This window comes from Penicillium macrosclerotiorum (assembly GCF_028827735.1).
Source record: "Penicillium macrosclerotiorum strain IBT 26536 chromosome Unknown utg000003l_segment0_segment0, whole genome shotgun sequence".
NCBI lineage: Eukaryota > Fungi > Ascomycota > Eurotiomycetes > Eurotiales > Aspergillaceae > Penicillium > Penicillium macrosclerotiorum.
In genome coordinates, this window is record NW_026643083.1 from 4,424,463 (window position 1) to 4,443,080 (window position 18,618).

An 18,618-nucleotide genomic window follows, 5' to 3' on the forward strand; every position below is an offset into this window, starting at 1 on the left:
AGCTGAGTGTGGAGTGTAGCCCACCCAATTGATGACTCCTGGTTCCTGCTTAGAGGAGTTACATCCACCGATAGCCACAGTTTATACTCAGGGGCAGCGCGTGTCCATAACGAATGGCTCCGGCCGGCCAGCGTCACGGCCGGACATCCGCGTAATTGTGATCAAAGCTTGGTAAATTTAATCTCGCTATTGAAACCGGTGTTTAATTAAGACTAGAATTTTCACAAACACCGTCCAATTATCCCTGGCCCTGGTCAAACCTGCCCTGCTTTGGTGGCAGATCTGATGGATCATGTCGAAGGCCCCCCTTGCGGAATCTGAGAATCAAAACAAACTACTTGTGGTTGGTCTGCTTGATACTGCTTTTTCCCCAGTGAATGTGGACACCCTCGAATGGAGAGATTCCGCTTGGTCAATTGAGATCAGGACTTATTTTGTTCTCCTTTTCATTTCTTTTTGAACAAGAAAGAGAGCTTGATTTCGTGATTGTGCACTGTGCGTGCGCACTGATCACATAGGGTACTGTGGCTGCCCTTGCCCTGAGCCCTAGTCCACTGCTTACTTTTTAAAGATCGAAAATAGGGGGCTGTGAAAAATCTGCCGTGTCTACTCAGGGGTATCTCATATTGATATTGTGATGTGGTCGTGTGGCTGTTTATCGCTCAATGAGTGGTTTGAGGCGAGGTTACTAGTAGCTTCATATTAACAGACCGGTAGCACCACGGGCTATTCTCCACATTGACTTAATGCTGTGTACCGCAGTATCCACAGCGGGTTCAGAACTAAATTTTGACCTGGAATATCTATACACAGATATCTAGTACACTGGTATTATGTTTATGTGGATATTACAGCTGTTATTTGAATTCCTTTCGTTGACCTTTTTTTGTCGGGATCGGACGTGAGTGAATAAGGTAAGGAGTAGATGTGAATCGTGCATAATTAGTGACCTGTGAGTGGCTTAGCCGAAATAAAGGAGGCTCATCACTTCCCATAGCTGCAGACCGAGCCCGTGGCTACCAAAAGCCATCTCTAGGTCCTTGACTTCTGGCATAATCAATCGACTCATGATGTGTCTGTTGAGTAATCTGTTTTCGAAACCTACTATAATTAATTCTCTGGAGAATGAAGAACTAAGCGAGCTACGCTTCTTGACGATGAGATAGTAGAATTTTGTGAGAAAAAAGAAGGCGAATTACAAAGCGGCTGGGTGTCGCCAGGACAGTCCTAGTTCTGTCGCTAACTACCGTAATGTAGCTGAGTAATAGGGGTCTCTGCATAGCCGTCCCTGTGGACAGGTATTTTATTAGATTTTGTGCAATCCAGAAACAGGATATGACTCGCCAATGGGAACTCTACTTTGAATCTTTGTTGTAATTGTGAGGCTTCACCGCAGCCATTACCATAAGAGACCAAGCAAAGAGACATACACCAGGATCGGCAGGCCAGGAACTGGGCTCCTCAGAGCTGCCGGGAACGTGCACAGACTATTGATGGTCTCTTTGTGCACTTTTACAAGAGAGGAGACTTCAGCGTGAATGTCGTGTAAATTCATTCCTGAGAAAATCATAATAGATTTCAGATGAAGGGTAGTGACTAGCGTAACCAAGCCTCCCATAAATACCTCTGCTCCTTGCGAGTATTTCTTTGTGTCTGTATGTAATAAAAAGATTAAGCTGCTGGAGACGCCAAAGCTGAATATCTTACAGTTATAGAATGAAGCTTATAGAAATTGTTTCAATTTCATCACGTACAGACTCAAATGTAATGAAGTAATGAAATTTGTTATTATATACGTATTTTCTCAGTTGTGCATTGTATGAAACTGGTTCCATATGAGTGAGACTCCCACTTGATCAGGGTCTACAGTGGCAACTCGATTACCAAATCTCTTTTGGATCCCAATCCAAGATTGAGGCGTTGTGATAACAAGCCCGCTCGATTCTCCTGTGAATAGACACTTGGTGCGGAGGATTTCTTCTTTCTACTTCTCAGTAAGAAATATAACATATTATTTAACTTGGAGAAGCTGTGAACACAGCCCAGTTGTCAAGGATCTAACCACCCTAGAGATGCCAAAGTATTCACGATACTATGATACCCCAGTCGAATCAATGGTAGATGCTGTAACAGTAATATCTTAAACTTCAAATAATATATCGCTTCAGAGACAATCCCAAAGTTCTAGCTATATTTAATACACATTAAAGATTTTTAGATAACCTTTATTACTCAAGTCGTAGGTTTTTCTATTTAGTTGTAGATAATCATCTACAAAGTATCTATTGATCTCTAGAGCTCGTTAGTCCTTATTAATTTTTTCCTTTTGAAATCCCTTTATTTCTATGTTTCTTACAGAATAACCAAGGTTGATGATGATATTCGAGATTGGTTCAGGTATGAAACGTATTCATGACGTGATCAAGGCAAATCATAGAGCATATCCCCGTTCAGTCGTCATAATTCATCATTGATCTGTTCTTCGTCACAAGAGGAATAATACATTTCTGAACTGAATTTTGGTTTCAATATTCAGTTGTTCATTCTCATATGCAAGCCCCCTCCCCAAGCTGGTTCAGTTAGAGATTATATCCTGATACTCATCTTTCTCTTTCTCCTTGGCCAACTAACAAATCACTTGGTGTCTTCAACGTAAATTTTGTGGCTATTATTTACTATAATCTTGTAATAGTTGCTAAAAAGATTTTAGGGTCGACCCTCAAAGCCCCAATAATATATCTATTCACTGTCAGAGATGAATACATGCCACCACAAGCATCTAGTAACACCGCGACCCCACAATTCCCCCTATACCCTCTATCCATAGGGAAAGCAAGCTATATATCAGATATCTTTAGTATATAGGGTCCATTGGGGCTTCTCCATGCGACCATCATCTTGAACACATTTTTTCCATGTTTTTCTCGATGCCCAGCAAGGACTACAGTAAATGGACACTTCAGTTTCTGAGCCCCTTGGTGCTAGTCCAATCCTATTTTGGCTATCAATAATGTAATTAAAGGGTAGGACGGATGACAACTTACTCGCATATGAACGCAGTAGAATCTGAAGACTCTGAAAACTCTCTGTGTAAAGAGGTTAGCAACTAAATCATTGCCAACTGGCGCACACAATAATGATTGTACCTGATCACCTCTGAATCCTTCAAGACCACGCAGTTCTGATACAGACATCGTGAAACAAAAGAGTCAGCGCGAGGAATCTCTTGGCACATAATATATAGCTTTGCAGTTACTCCAATACCAGGAGATTCCACCTGGATAGATGACCCGCATGCAATTTCATATAGCAGAAGACAGTATGTAGAGCTCTTCCCTAGCTGAGAATCCTTGGGTCCCACCAGTGAATCCCAAAGTCGTTTGCAGGTGCCTTGAAAGTTGTGGGGCAAATCTATTGCACCATTCAAGCTCAGATGAGGCTCAATTTCGTGAAAATCATTCACGACACTTAAATCACAGCGAGCATAGATCTTAACCCGTGGCTCTGGAAATTTGGTCGCATCGATTGACAGCATCCTGGGCTGCAGCTTTTCTGGGTAAGCATTGAAATGAGATTCAACCCTGGACCAATTTTGCAGAAACATAGGATGGTTTATGCCTTCATATTCCATACACATTGAGAAGATAGAGTGCAAGCCCCCAACAAGGTCTGGGGTCTTCTGACATGCAGGAAATACCCAATATGGTTTGGCAAATGTCACTGAATCTACAAGGTCAAACCCGACAAAGACTCCAGAGGGAGAGCATTTATGACAGGTGATCGAATGAGTCTTGAGTTCATATTCAATCATCATCCTGGTAACATGGACCCAAAGTTGTGGGAAAGCACGCAATATCACTTCACCATCGTGTGGCAAAGCCGTTTGTTCAAGTGTTGTAATCATTCCAATGGCTGCCTTGAAAGCAGCCATTCTGGATATTTCATGATTTGACGGAATCACATCTGTCACGTATCGAATGATTGGTTTCCCATTTTGATGCTTGCTTTTCCAGCAGAAACTGACCTCAAATGGAGTGTGGTCGTCGGTGAGAGAGGAGGGATAGTTGATTGTATACAGGTCCTTGTCAGAATTATATGAAGGACCCGGTCCCAACCAGCCGGTGACCTGATTTTCAAAAAATTGCAAATGACGATTTATATCTTCAACCGTATAGCTTCCATGTAGGTTCAAAGCGTTCGTCAAATAAGGAGTCAAGATATCTCTCCAGCTCCTCAAACATTCTGGCTTAGCATTGGACTGACTGGAGGGCGCTATCTGGAACGGAAGGCACATCATATAATTAGCCCCTCGAATACACCAATGAAGAGCTCTGGACATACAAAATTGTGGAGGTCAGGCGTCGGACATCTTGTTCCGGGGGAGGAGATACCTTGGTCTCCCATTATCGGATCTGATGCCATATTTAACAAATAAACCCATAACCCATGCTTAGCCTGGGAAATGGCCCCAATTTGTACTCGTGACTCGAAACGGGTCTGACAATGTCTCGAAAGCCTTTCACCACTCGCTGTGGCTTTGAGAATCGGTTTAGCTGACAAAACTTCAGCTTTGCCCCGCTTCGGTGGCCATTCGACAACGACGCCAAGTGCACTAGCCAACACCATATCCAATGAACGCAATCGATTCTACGTGTTCCCCCTTCATGGATGCTTTCACAGGAACCGGTATCGGGTTGAGTAGTAAGATTAGTCTACTCAATAGGCTCCTGTAACAGCAGAATGGCACTCGGGAAAGTCCCTGCATTGGATCTATAAATCGCGAGCGAGGCTGCGACAATGGATATGAAACTTTACCCATTGAATCATTCCTTCCATGCCCTGGAACAAGCTCTCCAGTTCCTGCAGCCCTTCATCCGCCCAGAACTGCTTGTTCGCAGCGACGCTCCGCCAGCCAATAAACGCAATCAGCATCGACCCTGTCTGTCCTTCTGGCCCTCCCAATACGGGCAAATCGTTCTCCACGCTCCACCCACAACTCAACCCTTCGGCGGTGGGGCAATGTCGCAGCTTATCCTCTAAAAATAGCCGTATCTGCGCTGCAGCGAGATCCTTGTCGGTGATCGCGATATCACAAGCGAAGTACGCCCGTATAATGTCCGTCATCGGAGACCGAAGCGCACTAGGCGGAGACGGCGCCACGGTAATATGCTTTGTGAAGAAACCCCGGTTCAAGATAGTTGGCAAATCCTTCACGGCCGCAGGGCCAAGCCTACAAACCGAGTTCAGCAGACTCTCTGCGCAGTGTTTGGAATCGTCGCTTACATCTTTGCATAATGCTCGTGGTCTTCAATAGAGTCCCAGTCGAAGAAGGTCCATAATTTGGACGACTCATCGTTCTCCAGACCCCAATACACTCGATGCGGGCCACCGGGGTCGGTCGTCACCGTATCCCATACTTTCCTCAAGATCTGGCCTTCACGGGTACTTTCGTCCATGATGTCCAGGGAGGGCCGAACACCCATGCAACTTATCTCAATGACGGACATTCTGCGATGTGGGTTGCTTCACTGCGTTGATTGCGGCGACAACAGGTGGGCTTTATACGAAGGGAGACTAGGCAGTGGCATAGAAAACCCAGGCAACTTCTTTAGTTGGTCCACTGCATCGGATCTTCTCATAGTGCTACCTAGATCAACGAAGCGTGAACTTCGCGACCGCTGGTTTGGTGTATTATACCAATAAAAGGTGCCAAAAAAATGTCTACCTTGTCAGGGCGTCGTTCGATCATCCGGTCTAGAGTACTCATCCATTGACTAGAGAATCCGGCTACAGTCGGACGCCCAGAAGAGACCGACCGAAAGTAGAATCTACGACAATCCCTATTAAAAAAAAGCTGGCTTTCAGGCCGGCCAACAGAATAACTTGTTTCAGACATACACTGAAGCTAGTCCATTGCCCTGGCAGGGTAGCTTGAAGTACCAGCGCAGCCCCAGTTGCCACAATACATAGATAATCAAGAACGAGCATGGCATCATACACAGAGAAGTACCTCCGAAAGAGCAAAAAGCCTTCCTATAGGAGATATTTAACAGATGGAAAAGAAAAAGGCCCCGCACAACAAAAGCAAAACAGAAAAGACTGCTGAGGCTGAATAGTCAGGGTCAAATACATGCCCAGTAGGATTCAGTTTCAAAACTCAACGCCAGACACCCCTCCCGCTTGTTGCATCCCCACAAGCAAGATCACAAGTTCCAATACATCGACCAGAAAGTTGAGGGAATTAAAAGAGAGAACCAGGTTAAACGCGCTTTGCAACCCCCCGACTGAAGCCCGAACTTAACGCCGCACCGACAGACCTGCTGCCCAAGCCAAGTTCAAAAACCCCTCACGAAGACGCCCAAAAGAAATTCCTCATCACTCGTGTCTCGTACAAGGCACACATCAGCCAGTGACAATGTCACACATTGATCAGGTCATCAAAAGTATTATCTGCCGAGAAGGCATACGACGACTCGGAAACCAAGGTGGCTTCTGAGTCCCGACGCAACTGCTGCTCAAAGGCCTCTGCCGCCGCCGCTGCGGCCGCGGGCTCTAGCTGCAGCGAGTCATCAAAGCCGAAGGACAACGGCGCCGGCACAGTAGGAGCGGTGGTCGTGGTGGCCGCCGAGGCGATCTCAGATGGCGATGTGGAGACATTCTCCACCAGGTCGGCCGGGGGACCCGCCATGGTCGGGGGTGGAGGTGGGCCATCGATGTCGGTGATCTTCTTGACCATCTGGGCGAGGTGTAGCTTGATCGGTTCGTCGCCGCACTGAGCGTGCTTCAGGACTTCGTTCTTGAGACTGAGGATCTCGGAGCGCAACCGAGTGATCTCCGCAACCAGGTGCTCTTTCTTCTCGGACTGCTCTTTGAAGCGAACCTCCAGCTTTTGCGTGTGCTCCTTTTCTTTTGTCGGCACTTACTGGCGGCGAGACGGTTGCGCTCGAGGAACTTGGCCCGTTTGGCGCGCTCCTGGTGCGGATTTTCATCAAGGTCCGGGCTTAGGCTGGCGGCGGCGGTCTTGGACTCCCGTGTAGCACGGCGTTTGCTGGCTGACTCGATTTCGAGGCTGGATGAGTCGCGGAGACTGTGATCATCGTAGGGTGGGGGGGTGGGTTGGCCATTGCGGACTTGCGTATTTTTCAAGTCTCGTTCCAAGGCAGAGCTGGCAAAGGCGGCTGCATCCGCTTTAGCATCCCAGCCGCCGGTGCCCATTATTGGGGAGATGGGACTCAAACCCCAGAGCTGCTCGTCGTCGGGGATTGGGAGCCCTAGGAATTCGCCTGTGAAGGCGTGCGAAGTGGTGAATGCTGACTGTCCGATCGTACCGATGGAGTCCGTGATAAGCAACCCGGAGGGTAGAGAGGAAGGATTCATGTTTCCAGCAGACATGGCAGATTGGAAGGGAAGGAGTTGGTTGGCGCAGTCACCTGTCTGAGAGGTCCGATCCGAATTGGGAGAAACAGACGATTTCAGGCACAGTCCTGGTCCTCTCTTGCTGTCTTGTGGTCTTGTAGTCTTTTTTTCACTGCTTTCGTTTGCTCAGTCTCTTCACTTGCGCTTTCCGTGCTGGGCTTGGATTGGGTCGAAACGGAAGCTGCGCACGAGGTCGCTGGAACAGGGCCGGTATAGATCACAGCTAATAGGTGAGGTCTCCAGAATGGCAGTGTGTTATCCGTCGGCAGTAGCCCGTAGCCAGGTACAGTCGCGACGGGCCCACCCTCAAACATAAAGTCTTCGGCGTCAAGACCAGCAGGCTCGCGTCTCGGGTTGGGTTAGCGAGAGAAGAGAAACCACGGTTGTCCAGCCGGTGCCTGAAGAAGCGGGAGGTCCAGGTGCGGTCGACTGGCGGGAGCCACGGTCGGACAGAACTTCCTGCGGTCCAGCAGATCCGGACGAATGCGCGTGCAGAATGACCGTGCCGAGGGTGGTGGTGAGTGGGACAGAGCCAGGATGTAGGAGCGGCGTGGTACAGACACAGCTGGGAATTTGGGACACTGACACCACGCATCTACGGCTACCTTCATGGATTGATGAAGGAGGGACCGAGGTGCCAATGCGTTGATGCGTTGATGCGTTGATGTGTTGATGCGTGGAGGTGTGAAGGTGTGAAGATGTGGAGGTGTGAATGCGTGGATGAGTGATGTGTTGATATAGGGTTCGCCAGGATCCGCGACATGCGGCCAGAAGAGACTCAGGACTGGAGAGCAGAGCCGAGCAGAGGGGGAACTCCGCAAGACCGTAGCTCCCATCAGCCCATCAGCCCATCAGCACCTCCAGTCCCTCCGGTACCCCTCTCCCTCCATAAACAAGAAACATCCAGTACCAGCTACCAGCTCCATGACGAGCCTGGATTGGGGAGACGGGATCTCAAGCCGCCCAGTCATCGATGGCCTTGTTATTGCGGGTAAACCAGGTTTCGGCTACGGAAAGTGGAGACCTGCTCGACCCTGGAAAGTATGCAAAGCTCGGAAGTATACAAGTTCTAGAACTAAACCAGCAGTCCTTCCCCCTCCTGTCGGAGAGAAATATGAAACTGCATGTTGATGGCTCTGTTTGAAGAGTCCAAACAAGAATAAAAGTATAGCAGAACAACACGGAATAACAGCAACCCGCCAATTGAATCCTGTCCATCATCCCCTCTCCTCCACTCCTCAATTCCTTCATTCCCCAATACCCTGAACACCCTGAGTTGCTATTCAAGTCCAATTCTCCGTTCGCATTCCAGTCCCTCTCCATGTCATTCACTCCCGCTTTCCCATTGCCCCGCGCGAGGGCGCGCTAGCCCAGTCCCGCAGATTACGACTCACGCTGCGCCAGTGCTCGAGTAACATCCCCGCCACGCGGTCCTCGGCGATCTCTTGCTCCACGGCTTCCACTGGATTCGGTTGCACGGCGTGGTTGTGATCGCGCGGGCCAGTCCCGATCAGCAGCGGTCCAAATACCCGCGCCAATCTATCGGCTTTCGACACACTTGCCACAGGCCGGACGACAGTCCCGGGTGCCGCCTGTTCGGCCGGCGCCTGAGGCTGGTGTGGATGCAGTGCAAGCTCGGGACTCGCTGGCTCTTGGAGCAAGCCGGTGAGAAGTCCAAAAATCGCGCAGAGGAGGGCGCATTGCATCTCACTGGTCAGCGCGACAATCGCCAGCGTAATGAGCCGAACACGGCCCGCCACAGGGATCCCTTCGGTATGGCAGATGTCCCGCAGGGTTTGGTACAGGCGGGGAGAGCCGAGGATGCCCCCGGGTAGTCCGCTTAGCAAAGCCTTGAGGGTCCAGCCCACACTGAGTACCAGGACAGGTTCGGCATCATCCTCCCAGTGGGGCATGGCCACCACGCGCATGGTCATCGCGATTTTAGATTCCTCCTTTTCCGCCGACAGTACTTGGCTTGCAAAGTGGTCGTACAGGTTAATCGCACTCTTTAAGTCGCCTGGCTCAAGGAAAAGTTCGGCGGCGCTGAGACCTGCAGGAACCCGAGGTTAGTTAGCCATGCCATGACGTCGAGGAAAACAATCCAAAAAGGACCAACCAAATCTCCGCAGGTACATCACCGTTGCCACAATGCAGGCGGGCAGCTGCAGAGGGCAGGGTGCCAGGTCAGCCGAGAGGATGATGAAGCTATGGCCTCCTAGACGAGCAAGAGTTTCGATGGACTTGCCGCGCAGAGAAACCATGGGCTCCGGTCGACGAGCAAAGCTAGCAAAGGTCTTTGCCCGTCGTAATTTTGATGAGGGTGGCTGCGAAGTTTCCCCAAGCGCTGCGTTGGACTGCACTGGACGCACTCGACCAAGAAAACGGTGGCGTCGATGCAGAATTGAGCTGTCAGCTTGCGTCGCTGCTGGATCTTCAGCTACGCATACCACTCTCGATTAGAAGGAGCACGGTAGAGGAATCAGAAAGGAAACCTACATGAAGCGATCATGAGATCATCTGTAGGGATAGAAAGTGCAACGTTCAACTTGCCCGCCAGCATATTGAATGCAACAGTCGCCTTGGATGGGTCGAGGCGGCTCATTCGACTGTTTCGACTTGACTGACTGCTTCCAGAGCTATTCCGCTGAGTCGAGAGATGATGTGAGCTGTGAGGACTATGGGAGTCCTGCTGGCTGCGGTGCTGGCTGCTAGTATGGGAGTTGGCCAATGTGGAACTCTCAGTCTCGCTGTGCCTATGCGATCGACGCGATGCCTCAGATTTCCGGATGGCCTCCTCGCTATATCTGGACGATGTAAGAGCTCGATGATGAGGATCAGAGTTCTTGCTATCTGAAAAAGGATCCGATATTTCTGGCAAGTGTCCACTGTCCTGATCAAAGTTCAGTAGATCATCCCAAGCCAAATCCCCTCCCAGCTCTTGAACAGACAACGGAATGCGTGGTGAGGAAGGTCGATATACGATGGTAGTATTGCTTGATTCATGGGACTGGACTGTCTGGGCGCTCACATTTCGATTCTGTTCAGGCTCAACGTTCGGCTGGTTCTGGGAAAGTGGTTCTTGTGCGGTCGTAGCAGCCTTCGTTTCTTCCTTTGTGATTTCCCTTGCACCCTGCAATGCACTGGGGGTTGGCTCCTCTGAAACGGAACTTTGGTCATGAGATCTGCTCAAGCGGAGGCGAGACATCAGATTTCTTAGGCGCCGGGAGCCCGGTTGAGATCGGGACAGCTCTTGAGGCTCAACGCTCTCGGGAGGGTGTCCTGGACCGATAAGGGGATTATTATCAGGCAGGATTCGATCATCATGGCTGTACGAACGTTCCGCTCCATGAATAGGATGATGATAAGTCACAAGATTGCTTCTCTCGCTCGTTTCACTGGGTTCACTCTGGGTTGGCGTGAGAGTTGTGTTTGTATCTTTGGCTGTTGCAGCCGGCTCGGACCGGCCATTCAATACGGCCAATTCCGACTGAGAGCGTCGTGGCCGAAGCCAAGGGTGACGAGGCCGAGAAGGCCTATCTGATTCTGACTTATTCGGCCGAAAGAGGGAGCGGAACAGGGTCATGTTGGCAATGGCTTCAGACCAAGAACACGGAATGCTTCAGATCGAAGTTGTGGACGTAGAGACCTAGTGAAGGAGAAGAAGGCAGGAGATGATAGGCGTTGGGTTGTGACCTGTGGTCAGGATGCTTTTTACCTTGCGGAAGGTACTGCAGTAACGGAAAGTGCGGTCTACTTGTCGCTTCCATGTTTGTGTCGACGGGTGGTTGCTCTTCTGAAAGGTTCAGAGCTGAAGGTTCTTGTGCTTGCCTCGTGAAGACCGTAAAGCGGGGAGCCATCATTTACGTTGACAGTGAACATCACGATTGAAAGATGCAGATGGGAAAAGAAAGAGAGGGAGAGGGAGGGAGACAGAAGCATGAAAAGAAAACGAATTATCAAGGAAATCTATTTCTGCCCAAAGCGCCCAGCTTCAACATTCGGCGCAAAAAGAACCAAATTTTTAGAAAAGGTGTAATAATTACCTTTGTACATTCATTAGAAACCCAAAAGTCAGCCAAGTAGGACAGCCGCGAGATATTTCCCGATTGTTCCGTCGTGCAGGCAATCGGCCTCAAAAAGGATTCTCCTCGAAGACAAGAATAACAAAGATATAAGATAGAACGCCGGTATTATGCAAAGGGGGAGAACATGGATATGTATACGCGTGGTAGAGAACTTCGGTCCCGCCGGACTCGATCATACTTCGTCATTTTCTCCTTCCAGGAGAATGTAGTGGAGAATATCACTCAGGGTCAGCACACCCTTGAGCTTAAAGTGCTCATCCACCACAACTAAACGGTGAACTCGGGACTTGCGGATGGTATCGAAGATAGTATCCAGACCGTCATTCAAGGAACAGGTGTAAATACCGGGGAATTCCTGCGAGAGTAGTCAGACCTCTGACACATAAAAATGGTTATTAGAAGGCATTGGTTGAAAGCCACATACTGGCGAGCGCTTCTTCAGCACCTCTCCCACCGTGAGACTCAAATCATCATAGACACCGCCTCGGATCAGCGCAATGACATCCACCGATTCAAAGACATTGTACACAACACCTAGACAAATGAGACAAAGGCATTTAGCATGGGGACGTGGATGGTAGTAGAAACTCCCAAAAAAGGGAGATGGGGGCGCCCGTTGGCAGGTTCGCATACCCTCAGAGTTCAGAATGGGCACACTCGATATACTGCGCTCGACCAGAATGTGAATTACATCAATGACGGGAGTGTCCATGGATGCAGTCGCGATGTTCTCGTAGGTCCCAAGCAGGAGCTCGCCCAGAGGGCGACGCAGCATCTGAGTATCGGGTACGTTCACGGCGACAAACTTCAGGATACGGTACTGAGTAATAACGCTGAGAACATGAGATCGGTCGGTCTGGCTGTCATTGGTGACGAGCGGAATACGACGCGCACGGGACTCGAGCATCCGGCGGCAAGCTTCGTAGAGCGGTCGTTCGGGATCGATGGAGATGGTCTCAGGCGGCGCGACTCCCAATGCCTTCTCCACTTCTGTCCATTATCCATTCAGGTCAGAATTGAGCCATCGTCGAAAGGAATCGAGGGTTGAGGGGGAAGGAGACGCACCACGGAGGCTATCCAGCCGAAACTGGTCGATTTGGTTGAGTGCAGCGGGGTTTTGGAAATAGTATTGGATGACGTTGATGTAGTCGGAGGTGGTCAGAAGACCTGCAAATTTTGATGCCTTCGAGTCCCACAACGGGGCTGAAACGATGCCTGTACTTCCCGATTACCTTCCCAGTTAGCCCGTATTTCTCTTTTGCGGGGGACGTTCCCCAGGATTCTCTCTCATTTACGCTCCACAGCGGGATTGTCGCGGGGAGAGGGGGAAGTGGGAGAGCACCACATGCCATTTTGGATCAGAATATTCAAGCTTTCCTTCACAGAAAGCGAGGTGTCGAAGACGATGAGTCGGAAACTGAGAGGGAGGACATCGTAACTCGTGCGGACCTTCAGGAAGTTGCGAATGGCGCGCTGTTTGACGCTGCGTTAGTCAAGATCTGGATATGAGCCGCCACGAACTGGGGGGAGCTTTGCAGTTCCAAGCCATGTTTGCCCATGTTCTGAACCAAGCTCTCTCCCCTTTTCCTCTCACTCTCTCTCTCTCACTCTCACTTTCTCTCCTTCTCTCTTGTGCACATCGGCTCTTTAACCGGGTGCGAGGAATTCCTGGAGAGGAGAGGACAGGAGGGCCCGAACGGATGTGGGGCAGTGCGAGTCCAAAAAAAAAAAGAAAGAAAAAGAAAAGGACGACGTACCAGGCCTTGTCGCTCTTCCCGATCGATTGGTCTCTCGGAGTAGGAGGTCATTGGAGGGCGAAGGTACGAGGATGGCTGCACGAAAGGCGCGTGACCGAGGGAGGTGAAGGTCCCGGGGAGGTGAGGCCGGGTGTCTTCCGCCTTCGTCATGGTGGGGGTGTGACCCTAGGGGATGGAGAGCAGTCGAAGAGAGAGGAGGAAGGGACGGGGGGAAATAAAAGAGACTGACAGACTGGAAGAAGAGGTCAGGAGAGACGGACTGAGGGACCAAAGCACCGTCTCTTTCACCGTCCAAAGCCCCTCCGTTGATGCCAATCCCAGCCGCATCTTCCCCAACTTGGCCATTCCCCCTCCTGGGAGCCTTGTTTCTCAGGCCAGCATATGAAGCCCAACCGGCGCCGTAAAGAGAACCATTTGGGTATGTTCCACGCCAATTTACTATGCTCACAGTATTGTATGGTCCCATATCGTAGATTGAGTTCGAATCAATATTCGAGAATGTCACGAGCCAGTCATCCGCCTGTCGCGCTCGGTTCGATCATTTGCACATCAGGCATCATAGGACGGCTGGTAGAACTATGACAGTATACAATTATCAATTGTGTCGATGCCATTTCCATATAGATAACCCAGTCGGCTACGTTTGAACTCTCTCGTTCTAGAGAAGGAGAGGGTTTTCAGAGGAAAAAGGCGAGAAAGAGTGGAGGGTGATAACGAGCAGATCGCATGCAATCGCTGGCAGAAAGTGTACAGTGTACACAACTTGGCCGACGACCGAAGGAATTGTTTCACCGCTTCTACACTCTCATATCTTCGCATATCCTATCGAATCAGAGCATGTATGTACATATATATGGCTCTTAGGGACTCGGAGACCCATAAATCACCAACTCACTCCCGACATCGTCGAACATAGACGACCGTATTGCAAAAATGGGTGTCATCCGCGTCGAAGTCGAACATTGCATAGCCCTCCATCATCGCCCGCACTCGAGGCGAGCTGGGATCGGTTCTATACCCTCACATCAGTGAAAAAGGTCCTCATTGTACCAGACTTTCTCGCCCCCAAAAGAGAGTGTCGAAAACCCCTTACCTAGATTCTCCGCCCTTTTGGTCTGCATCCTCATGATCAACCTGCTCCCAGATGACGACAGCTGGTCGAGCAATATCAGCCACAATTTCCTTGACAGGCACATCGGGGGCACAGGAGAACACAATAGATGTGTCATCAATCTCTAGCCAGGCTCGAGGGTCATTGACCACCTCGACCCCGTGCTCCCGCAGGATGGCCTTGTCCATAGACTTATAGATCGGGTCTTGGGCAAAGCAAGGAACATCTTGATCTGCCCTTCCTCCCTTCGCCGTCAGCCAGTCCCGCAATGTAAGCAGCAATGCATGCTGGACAGCGGATCGCGGGTATTCATTGTCCATGTACGAGATCGTGCCCAGCGCAAGTCCCACCACCTTGGTGATCTCATGCGCGGCTGCGGCCTTGGTTAGAATCTGCTCGAGCTTCAGGCACATCTCGCTTTCCCGCCATTTCTGAGCATGGCCCTCGAACGCCTTGGCGACATCTGCGCGCACCGGTCGAGGCCGGGGTTCGTACAACTCTTTTGTACCCGACCGCATCGAAATGGACGGGTGGGCAAGGAGCAGCGAGCAGAAAGGCGGGCAGTCGACGTGGCTGCCCCACCAGAGACTATGCTTCAGACTCGCCCGGCATTCGTACCTGAGACTTGGGGCCAGCCTATTGACATCAGCGCCCGGCTTCCAAATATCCTTATAGAGTGATGAGACAGGATCCTACAGTAGACGATCCAATTTGACTTCGTCGCCATCCATACTCGTTCCGGGCCTGCTCTCCCCCGTCCAAGTATCGAACTCAACTATCGCGCCGTCCAGGCCCGGGAGGTAGATCTTCTTGCCGCTTGCAGGCTCTTGCTGGCACTGCTCAAAGGCGCTCCGTATCGCATCCTTGGTGAAAAAGGGTATGCCTGATTCGTACATCTGGTCGATTCGAGCCACCGCTTCATCTATGCTTTGGGGTGCATCGTGAGGCATTTCGGGCCAGCGACGGGTACACATATAAGAGTAAGAGCCCAGACCTGTATCCTCCACGCAGGACTCATCATAATCATTTTCGTGTGCCATATTCTAAGGTGCTTATGGGGAGTTTCAATTAGGATCGAAGCCAAGGCAGGTCAGAGGTTCTGTGGTGGTTGCACCCCTGGGGGCGGGGCTAGTAGCCGCTGTACACGCTTGGGGGTGCGTAGAAGATTGGACCTGTGAGGCTGTTTCATCGTGTGACCGTGGCGCGCGGCTACAACTGAAGGGATAATAGCCCCTTTGCCTCCCCTTCTCCACGCTTGCCACGTATTCTATTCCAGGTATGGAAGATATACAGTCTTGCGTTTACGATAAGTAAAGAGGGAAACGGTCTTAAATTGACTCCTAGGCCCAAAAGATTCCCTAGAACGCCATCATCACAGCCATCCAACGCGCTAAATGCAAGGTATCATCATCGCGCAGCAGAATAAAGGAGGGAAAGAGAGAGAGAAAGACCTCGTCGTCGCAATCCGGCCCAGACTTGGATAAACAAAAGCAAAATCGTAAATACTGCCCGCCAAGCAAAGACAAAGAAGAAGAAGTCTAAAGGGGATATAGCTATAATAATCCCACTCAAACATTTCCATGAAGCTTGAACCGGTAGATGCAGGTATGATTCGAGCCCCAATTCGAAGTCACCCGGAAGGCCACTTTGTCCACACGAATCGTCGGGATTTCAATCACAGTATTGAGTGCGAAGCGCTGTATATTGTTCTTCGCAGTGACGTTGTATGTCATCCGTCCGATGCGGTAGAAGTTCGAGCCCAGTGCGGGATCGTCCGGAGTAAGCCTCCGGCGGCTCATGAGGATTGGATACGCGCAGGACATTCATGAGAACTTCATGGAGGGAATTCTCCCCTGGGACATTGTATCCGCCAAGACCTTTTTCTTTAGAAGATATCGGCTCAACCGGATGGGAATTTCTCGGGGTCCGCCATGGAGTGAATATGGAGAAGAAACTTCGCGTTCCTTTCGGGCTATCAAGAGGAACAACTCGGTACCTAGCCCATACTTCGATGTCTTTGGGGGCGACGCTTGGGTCAAGAGTTGCGCCGGCAGCGATGTGTTCGACAACAAGCTCATCGGGCACGATGTAGTGGTTGAGGAGTACCGAGAGCTGGGTGACACCATTGCGAGGAGAACTACACCAGCAATCGCCGATCTCCTCCCAGGGTGTGAGGGCGGCAATAGGGGGAAGTGGGTTGCGGATGCCGTAATTAAATGGTATGATGCTAATCAAGACACGTTTCCAGAATGGATTCTTGCGTCCAACTGTCGGAGCGGTATTGAAAGGGTCAATAAGAGCGCCTAGCGAGGGCGACAAGAAGTTAACCCTTGGAGGCAGTGTTTCAGGGGCAGGATCAGTGACATAGGTAGGGTGTGGATCATGACTGTGTTCCGATCTCACGATGCTCAACTCCGATGATAGGGACGCCACTTGGGCGTTTATTCTGTTCACCTGATAATTAAGGCCATGGACAAGAGAAGAGCCAGGCATATCTGGTGAGACGTATGGTGGCTGCTCGCGAGAGAAAGGGAAGTGAATGTTTTCGAGCAAACCGCCCTGGAAGGCGAAAAAAAGTGCCATGGAGACGATAACTACAAGTACCGGGAGAACAAACGTCGTCGAAAACCAGTTCGTTCGTCTGAGGGTTGATGTATGCTTGTCACGGTGTTCAAATCGTAACGATGGCATGGAGGGCATAGAAGATAACCATCCGTTGGGCTGACCTTCCTTGGGGAGATTCGGTGAAGATTGGGGGCTTTGTTGGGGAGATCCAGTGCGAAGGAATTGAGGGATTATTGTTCGCACTGGTTCTGTCCACGTGCGAATAGACTGTGCAGACGGAGGGTCCGGTATTTGCTCTGGTATTTGCTCGGGCTCGTCTATTGGATCTGAACTTGGCTCTTCCTCCTCTTCAATGGTCTCCTGGAGCATGGACAACCCGGATGGCCGTCGGGGAGGCGCCGTAATATTGCGTCCATGGGGCTCTCCACGGTATTTTCCCGGCCTTGTTCGTTGCAAATCGTCCTCGTGAATATCACGTTCGAGGTTCCAAGACAATTCGGAGGCATTGTCGATAGAGCTATGGCGAGCCGGTGTGCTTTGAGATGAGGTGGTATTCTGACGAGGAGATCCGGCTCGTTGAAGTGGTGATGGATATAGAGGCTCATATGACATGACAGACAGACGACGTTGCAGAGGGGGCTCTACATCGGGACTGGAATCTGTGGAAACTGGCTGTTGTACAGGCCGCGGAGGGGTTGCGTCAGACTCCTGGGTGTTATAGTATTCACCTGGTGACTCAGCTGCGTCGTGCAGCGACTGCATCAATTGCGTCTGATCGGGGGTCGGTTCACGTTTGAGCTGTCGACGGGCTGGAGAATATCTCATGGCCCCAGTTCGTATCTCACGATCTAATTCGGCAGTCTCTCGGACTCGGGCACGCTCGAGGCCACTGTCGATCTTTCGAGCCATATTGTGCACATCAACGTTTGGCTGCAAGGCTATCGGTCGAGGTAGGCCCGCGGCTCCTTGAGCGCCATAGTTCCATGAGGCTGCAATTGGCACCGCAGGCAAAGTTGGCTCAGGTGCAAGGTCAAGCATAACATCAAACCCTGCATCCTTCGGACCGGCCGCCCGCTGCGCTGTGCGCGTCAAAGGCATCTAGATGAATCATGTTAGCACTTGTAGCCTTCACGATGCTCTTACTTCATGTATCGAACTACGCCAAACCAATTCAATCAAGATATGACAGATTCAAGGTCAAAGAAAAATGGACTAGGAGGGGTTTATCATACTCAGAGACGATAAAGGGGGAGGGAAAAGGTGAATTGAGATTAGATCAGTCTCGGGGAAGCAAACCTCAATGTCTGGCAAACAACCGAAGCCGTCGTCAGATAAGCATAAAGAGTGAGGGAAGAGATGATTGAACAACGACAGCACAAGTAAAGAGTAACCAAGGCAAGATTCTCTTCTTGGGATCAAAAATGGAAAAGGCAAAAAATTAACACTCACTGTAAGCAGTTACACAGTGCCAGGGACTGGAACACGCCGTACTCGCGAATATCGGCAAATTTTGGCAGATTCACTTGACTGATAGATCTAGAATGTGAGATGTGAGACGCTGATCAAACTAAATTCACCTTTGTAGGGATGAAGATAGTGCGGAGGAGGTATGGGTATTATCCCATTGAAGGCCGGCAAAGTTGCCGCAAGTCCAACAAGGAATTCTAGAACCACACAGCGATGT

The 18,618-nt window shown here is 50.4% G+C and overlaps 6 protein-coding genes across 6 annotated transcripts; all 6 read right to left on the bottom strand.

Annotated features, from left to right (window-relative positions):
• Positions 1–4,770: 4,770 nt before the first annotated feature.
• Positions 4,771–5,507, bottom strand: N7462_004491 (uncharacterized protein; the record flags this gene model as incomplete). The annotated part of the gene is made up of 2 exons (XM_057076217.1): positions 4,771–5,230; positions 5,284–5,507. The coding sequence occupies 2 exons, from the start codon at positions 5,505–5,507 to the stop codon at positions 4,771–4,773; spliced, it is 684 nt and encodes a 227-aa protein (XP_056935722.1).
• A 911-nt stretch (positions 5,508–6,418) lies between these two features.
• atfB (bZIP transcription factor atfB) lies at positions 6,419–7,392 on the bottom strand (the record flags this gene model as incomplete). Its single annotated transcript, XM_057076218.1, has 2 exons — positions 6,419–6,867; positions 6,924–7,392. 2 exons carry the CDS (start codon positions 7,390–7,392, stop codon positions 6,419–6,421), a joined length of 918 nt encoding a protein of 305 aa, XP_056935723.1.
• Positions 7,393–8,744: 1,352 nt separating this feature from the next.
• On the bottom strand, positions 8,745–10,999 carry N7462_004493 (uncharacterized protein; the record flags this gene model as incomplete). The annotated part of the gene is made up of 3 exons (XM_057076219.1): positions 8,745–9,466; positions 9,533–9,853; positions 9,913–10,999. 3 exons carry the CDS (start codon positions 10,997–10,999, stop codon positions 8,745–8,747), a joined length of 2,130 nt encoding a protein of 709 aa, XP_056935724.1.
• Positions 11,000–11,673: 674 nt separating this feature from the next.
• snf4 (AMP-activated serine/threonine-protein kinase regulatory subunit SNF4) lies at positions 11,674–13,408 on the bottom strand (the record flags this gene model as incomplete). The annotated part of the gene is made up of 5 exons (XM_057076220.1): positions 11,674–11,856; positions 11,926–12,491; positions 12,567–12,716; positions 12,797–12,974; positions 13,259–13,408. The coding sequence occupies 5 exons, from the start codon at positions 13,406–13,408 to the stop codon at positions 11,674–11,676; spliced, it is 1,227 nt and encodes a 408-aa protein (XP_056935725.1).
• Positions 13,409–14,149: 741 nt separating this feature from the next.
• N7462_004495 (SRR1 family protein) lies at positions 14,150–15,409 on the bottom strand (the record flags this gene model as incomplete). Its single annotated transcript, XM_057076221.1, has 3 exons — positions 14,150–14,270; positions 14,352–15,005; positions 15,066–15,409. 3 exons carry the CDS (start codon positions 15,407–15,409, stop codon positions 14,150–14,152), a joined length of 1,119 nt encoding a protein of 372 aa, XP_056935726.1.
• Positions 15,410–16,040: 631 nt separating this feature from the next.
• On the bottom strand, positions 16,041–18,032 carry N7462_004496 (uncharacterized protein; the record flags this gene model as incomplete). Its single annotated transcript, XM_057076222.1, has 1 exon — positions 16,041–18,032. One exon carries the CDS (start codon positions 18,030–18,032, stop codon positions 16,041–16,043), a length of 1,992 nt encoding a protein of 663 aa, XP_056935727.1.
• Positions 18,033–18,618: the final 586 nt, after the last annotated feature.